At 35.8% G+C, this 7,279-nt stretch overlaps 1 protein-coding gene across 1 annotated transcript; it reads left to right on the forward strand.

Moving 5' to 3' along the window:
- Positions 1-4,226: 4,226 nt before the first annotated feature.
- Positions 4,227-5,002, forward strand: PFICI_08690 (uncharacterized protein; the record flags this gene model as incomplete). The annotated part of the gene is made up of 2 exons (XM_007837271.1): positions 4,227-4,454; positions 4,550-5,002. 2 exons carry the CDS (start codon positions 4,227-4,229, stop codon positions 5,000-5,002), a joined length of 681 nt encoding a protein of 226 aa, XP_007835462.1.
- Between the last annotated feature and the right edge of the window lie 2,277 nt (positions 5,003-7,279).

Below are 7,279 nucleotides of genomic sequence, written 5' to 3' on the forward strand. Positions count from 1 at the left end.
ATACCGTTTTAATATTAATTATATATAAACGATAAAATTATTTTAATTTTTTTAATATCGTATTTTTTTATAAATTCTTTAAGCGCGAATTTTTTTTTTTATTAATTTTAATAGTTTTTAATTTAATCCGCGATCCGTTTATATTTAAAATTTATGCTTATAAGCGCGCTAAGGTTTTATTAATATAAGTAAATAATATAAATTATATTTTATTTTTAATTTAATAAAATATAAACGTTTTTTTTTTATTTTTATTATTTATAATTAGGCTAAAATAACTTTTATTTTTAATAATTACCGGCTTAATCGATTTAAAATTATATTAAATAATTTTATTTACCGCGTTAGCTTTTTTTTGCGGTTGCTAAAAAAGGCGTTTTTAACGCTTTCGCCTAATTATACGCTAAGTAGGGTAATTGTATTACCTGTTTGGCTTTAAAACCGATTTTAATCGTCCGTTAAATAATTTATCGCAGCTTTTCGGCGTTTAAATAATATAAACGGTAATATTAAAAAATAAGCTATTAAATTAAGCGTTTTATTAGCTTAATATTATTAAATGCATTATTAATTTTAAATATTGCTTTAATTAATTTTTTAATTTTATTATCGCCGATTTTAAGCGCTTTATACCGTTAAAAATTTTATTATAAATTAATTAGCGTTGCTATTAAACGTATTTAAGGTTTTAGTTTTCCGAACCGCTATAGGTAAAAGCTACGCTTAGGAATATTAAAGGAAGTTATTATTTTACCGTTTTTATTTATTAAGCTATTTTTATAAATAAAACCTTCCGTTAAATATTAGCGTTCGCTTAATATAATTTTTATAAAGAAGTTTTTAATATAAAAAGTTTTTAATATGCTTACGATTATTTTTTCTCCCTTTGCCTTTATTAGGAATTTTTTATTAAATCCGATTTATTAGGTATAAATTAGTTTTTTATTTATATTAACCCTAAATTTTTTCCGCGTAAAATTTATTACGGTGCCTTTTTTAAAGTTATTTGCGTTAGGGGTAATATTAATATTTAATTTAGTATTAAATAATAACGGGCGTTTAATGCTTTTTATATAATATATTAAATTTACGTAAATATTAAAATCGAAAAGGGAAATTAAAAAGCTAAATAAAAGGTTATAAATTACGCTTATATTATTATTAAAAATAATAGGTAATATTATAATATTTTTAACGTTATTATTAAGCGGCTAAAGGGAATTATTATTTTTTAATTGTGAGTTTTTATTAATTAAAAATTAGTCGTATTTTTATTATATTTGCATTTAGATTTGTATATTATTTCGCTTTACGATAACGGCTATATTATAGCCGGATTTTTTATCGTAATCCTTTAATCCCGGGATTAGTTTATTATTATTTTATAATTTTTTTAACGTTATATTATTCGCGTTATTATTTTTTCGTTTTTTTTTTAGCTTAGGATAATCTTTAGCGATATGCCTATATTCGTTATAATTATAATAAAAAGGGCCTTTCTCCTTATTAAATTTAGGCTTATGCTTCTTTTTATTATCTTTGCCGTTACCCTTACCGTTATTATTATTATTATTATTAGTATTATGGGAGTTAGTATTTTTATTACTATTGCTGTTGTTATTATTATTACGGCGCCTTTTTTTGCTTCCGATTTTGCTTTTATGCTTATCGATAAAATTCGAATTAAGCTTTATTATAATTATTTCCGTATATAAAAAAATAGCGTTAATACCCTTTATTTATATATAGGCATTTTTTTTATAATTACCGATAAATATCGTAATTTGCTATTGCTAATTTATTTTTATTTTAGTATTTTTATATTATTTAATTAAACGCGTAAAGCTAATAATATAAAGCATAGGATTTTTCTTATTATATATAAATTTATTAAGCTTTTATTATAACGCCTTTTAATAGGCCTTATTTATATTAGTATAAATGCGGTTAAATATTTTAAATATTTTTGTTTTTTTTTTCGAGGCCTTTAATAAGGTTAATAATATTACGCTTATTAGTCTTTTAAATATATCTAATAATGTGTAGCTCGTTTATTATAATAAGCTTTAAAAACCCGTTATTTACAAAACCGATTAATTTAAAAGCAATTATAAATATATTTTTTTACGTAGCCTAATTATTTAGGCCCTTTAAATGGTATTTTTTATTAAAAAAAAAATCGAAATGCTTTTAATTTAATATATAGCTAGCAATTATGCTTATAATAGGCGTTATTATAATTAATTAACGCGACGTAGTTTTATATGCGCTTTTTTTATTTAAGTTATTTTTAAAAAAGGAAAAGGACGACGATAGGTTATTTTTTATTAGCATTTTGCCCTTAGCGCAAGCTTTATTACGGAGCGTTTTTTAGCGACGGCGTTTATTTTTTAATTTATTTAATAAATTATTATGCTAATTAAAAATGGATTAATTGCGTTCCTTCCGCGATTTTTTTACGGATTTAAATCGCCGGATTAGGAGCTTATTACCTAAGGTATTTAGGAGCTTAATAATACGGATAAATTTATTTTTACCGTTACGTTAACGGCTATTTTTTTTTTATTATTTAAATAAGACGATTTAAAATTATTATTATTTATTGCGCTTTACGTTTTTTACTTATTTTTCTAAGCTTTTGCTTATTTTTATTTTGCTTATTAATAGCTTTTTTTTTTAGCTTAAGCTCGTTGCGTCGGTATATAGCTTTAAAGTTTTTATAATTAATTTTTATATTTTTTAGGTTAGCCGTTTATATAACGATAATATCGTTTTTTATTTTATTAAATACTAATATAACGCGGAGGAGCTTTTTTAAATCGCTTTTAATTGCCTTTAAAAAGTTAATATTTATAATATTTTTATCGGGCTGCTTAATATTAGCCTCGTTATTAGGTTTAGCGGTAATAAGCTTTACGGGAGTATTATTATTAATTAGGTTTTATTTTTATACCGGATTTTAATTTATTATAGGATTTGCTATTATATTATTTATTTTAATACCTATTAGGTGCTAAAGGTACGAAGGACTTTTTAACGTCGGAATATTGCTATTATATAAATAATTTTACAAAATTTACGAAATTATAAAATTATATAAACGATAGCAAAAAGGGAATTAATTAAAAAATACGATATAATAACTATTTATAAGCCTAAAAATTGCCAATTTCCCGTTTATATAGCCACCTACGGTAATAAAGCCGTAGGCACCCGGCTGTAGCCGTTTCTGGACTCTTCCACGATCCTTTATTGACTATAGGCACCAGCAGGCCCCAGCGCCCTCCGCCAACATATGTAAGGATTATCACCTTGAGCGACATAAAGTAGACGTAGGGCTGCGTAGGTACGTACATAATGGAGATTGCAGCAGATCCCGGAGCAATCACCGAACAGGCGACCAGTAAGCGCCCCATTTGTATAAGTATAATAGGCCAAGGCTGCTTACAAAGGCCGGGGAAATAAGCTTTGGGCACGTTTTCTTTAAAAGTCTTAGCTTTGAACGGACAGGGGGTCGAGCGGGGGCTTCAGGGCCGCACCGGGGGATTTGTTTGTTCCAGACGCACACCGAAGAATTCGAGTTCCCTTGCACCGAGACCCCCTGTAGCATCTAGCGTCATGACTTTGTAGGGGGGAATAAATGTCAGCAATTCAAAACTCGCTAGAATATTGCCGTTTAGTTTGACCAACGATATCATGGCTTTTGAATATGCCTTGGACATATAGAGATAGACATCACGATTTATGCAGGGTTTGCAAAAATTCAACAAACACCAGATGCAAGCCAAGCCAGATTTAAGGTTGAATAAACGGCCGCGGAAGTGGCCCGTTCCGCTCGCCGTTAGATACCTCCGCCGCTACCTCCGCCATCTTACCCCGGTACATATATACGTTTGTACTCGCTGCCACCCCTGGCTGCATGTGCCTTACGCGCGTGAGTTGAGGAGAATCCATGTCATTCGTTCCATGCTCCTTGTAAAGTTATTTACCCAATAGTTTCCCCCGTCTGTGCTGAAAAAAAACTAGAGGTGCTAGAATCGAAGACGACTTCTTTCCTCAACTGTATGACTTTGACACTACTCCACAACCATGACTCCCGTCTGAGTCATCTTCTCTCTTTTCTTTCTCTACCCTTTCTCTCTTCCCACCTTCTTTGTCTCTCTCTATCCCCTTGTAAGAGCAACATTGAAAGAACGAAAGGGAAAATCTACCACCACCAAATCGCCATGTCCGCCAACGACAAGCCCATCCGGCGTTCGCTAGATTCGCGTCTGCCGCCCTGGATTGCGCGTTGGATTGGCATCCGCACTCAGCCACCAAAACCAAAATCAACCTATGTTCCCTACCTGTGGGCATTTATTGGCGCATTCTGCGGTCTGTCTCTTCTGCAGGCCGTCTTCGGCCATGCACCCTACTTCATTGAGAGGGGAGTACCGCCCATCATCGCATCCTATGTTAGTATCCAGAGTCTAGGCCGTCTGCCTGACTGGACCCTAAAAGTCCCTCCCAATGTTCATAGGGGCGTGGCTGATTTGTCCGGTGCTAACAGGGTGCTACTGCCGTGCTCTGCTATGCTCTGCCCGAGGCCCCATTGGCCCAGCCGCGCGCAGTTTTGGGCGGCCACTTCTTCAGCGCGTTGACCGGCATCATCATCGCCCGGATTTTCCAGCTCAACAACCTCAAAGACGACGAGAGCCCTCGGCGCCTCGCTTGGCTAGCTGCCACCCTGGCCTCCTCCATCGCAATAGTTGTCATGCAAGCAACCAAGACAGTCCATCCGCCCGCGGGAGCGACAGCACTCTTGCCCATTGTTACTCCGGCTGTCAACAGACTGAACTGGTACCTTTTGCCTGTGGTTCTACTGTCATCTGTCCTGATGATTGTTGTCGCCTTGATCACCAACAACATCCAGCAGAGGTATCCCGTTTTCTGGTGGGCTCCAAAGCCGCCACCGAAGGCTCCTGCTACGTTGCCGGTCGCGAGTGAGAATGGAACGAAATAGAAGACAATTTATGTGGAACACTTCACATCTCATCAAAAGAAGGGTTATAGTCACGTTGAAGATTGTCAGAGTCGCTTTTTTTCCTTGGGACGGCAGAGTCCGAGACAATTGAAAATCTGTAAGCACTTGGGAAGTCTCAGCTGCGTTGCTTATTCAAGTCTGTCAACCAGCTATCACCTGAAGTCACAACAACGTTTGTGTGGACACTAGGTTCACACAACTAGACAAACTAACATATGCTTCGGGCATTAATCAAGAGGGCATGCTTTTACTGGGTGAGATCTGCTGCGAATTTGATAAAAGTGATCCTTCTCTCAAATATAATATTTTATTCTCTGCAAGTAATAAGAGCCCATATCTTGTAATAGACTTAATCAATTCAAATTTGGCTGTTTTTTGTAATTCTTACATTTGCGGGGACTTGTCTGCTTTTCGAGGACACAATTATTCCAGCAGATATTTTAGTACGATCGTATCGCTCAGCTAACCCCCCTGTCGAAATACTATGTAGACCAGGGCAATCCTACAAAGATGCATATCGATCTATTAAACTCATGCATCACATAAGGTACTGAGGGTTACATTTATAGATCTGCACGTGAATGATTCAACTTGCGAAGGGTGTTGATACTCAAATGGCAAATCCCTACAAAATAAAAGGATCCTCACAGACTAAGAATCTGGTTAGGCAACCCAAAGTGAAACGTATCTAATTAAGCCTAAAATGATAAGAATCGTTTTATTAAATATGCAATTTGAAAGTCTCCAATTGTGGCAAGCCTCTCATTATCGCTGATTAACCAAAACGTAATTCGCCATTGTAGATTCCCAAAGGTTGCCACAGGATAGCTTCTCCTGCTAGAAACCAATCAATCTTTCGCATTCAGTTTCTGATTCGTATTGTCATAAAGAGAGGCAAACCGGTTGGATCTATTTCACAAGCCTGCAAAACCTAACCTAAAGATTTTGTTGAATGATACGAGATGACGTGGCTGTCGTATCCGGTATTTCTAGTTATTATAGCATTATTGATATAAATGAAGCACGCCCAAGTTTACAGAACTACCGCTTTTGTAAAGCGGCTCAATGGCTGGCTAGACGCGACACCAGCCCTTACATAACATCATCAAGCTGATTGTCAATAGCCATCAACGGACTTATATCAGGCTGCGTTTATGCAAAATTCCATTGATTGGCGCGACGCCTTTCATGTAATGCCATCCGTAGCCCCTACCTGGTTGTCCTCAGCCTACATTGTAATCAAAGACGGGACTGATTATCAAGATACATGTCGCCCTGGGAACAGACAATCATTCGGAAAGAGATATCGGTACTGGTTAGAGTCACTAAACTTTAGCAAGCAGTAGAAGAATAGTGACAGTATTCAAATTATTTTCTCCATAATGGCTGGGCAACAGGAACACTGCGTAATCAAATTGGGAGGGCACTAAGTTCAAACACTTGCGATTTGCGATAATGGTTTACAATACACTCTATTCCCAAGAGTCTCCCGCCTTGCTTGATATTTGATAAGCCCATTATAATTAAATACGAAACTCCTGGATTTTTTTTCCGAAAGAGAAAAAAAAAGAACTCCGGTGCAGGGGTTTGAACCCTGGCCCTTGCGGTCTTCTGTACCGTGAAGGTTATGAAAACGCAAAATCCTAAACCACTAGACGACACCGGATGCGATTTGTTGTTGGAAGATGGTGGCTTGTTTGGCATTGTGAAGGTGGTTGGTTCATTGGCATCGCCGTTTGTAGACCGGCGTTTGTCATGGACAATGCGGCACCGGCATTCGCGGTTTGCAAACAAGATTCGATTTCATGGGTGGGTGTATCATGCGTAATTATATAATGCCCAACGGCTATTTCTTTATGCATGTGTAATCGATTACCTAATTCCTTCTCTGGTTGTCAATGGCTAAAATACGTAAATCCTTCGATCCAAGAGGGAACACGTCTGTATTTGACCGAGTCTCATCACATTCGCATATCCGTGGTCTTCACAGCACACATAACAAGATGTGGATAAGCTAGGTCCTGTCCTCTTCTGTCGTCACGGGAACATGCAGAACCTTCCATACACGGCTCTTTTCAACCGAAGAGTCATGGTTCGATGACACGTGAACAATCACATTGGAATAGTTTAGCATGTCGTCATCAAGCATAGTACTGTCAAGACCTAAATAATATCGAGGTGCAACCAAAACGGCGCACATAACATATGTACCCAATATCTAACCTAAACGCCTGCCCATGTCACCATTGTGTGCAC

The sequence above is a fragment of the Pestalotiopsis fici genome (assembly GCF_000516985.1).
Source record: "Pestalotiopsis fici W106-1 unplaced genomic scaffold PFICI_Scf_6, whole genome shotgun sequence".
Classification (NCBI taxonomy): Eukaryota; Fungi; Ascomycota; class Sordariomycetes; order Amphisphaeriales; family Sporocadaceae; genus Pestalotiopsis; species Pestalotiopsis fici.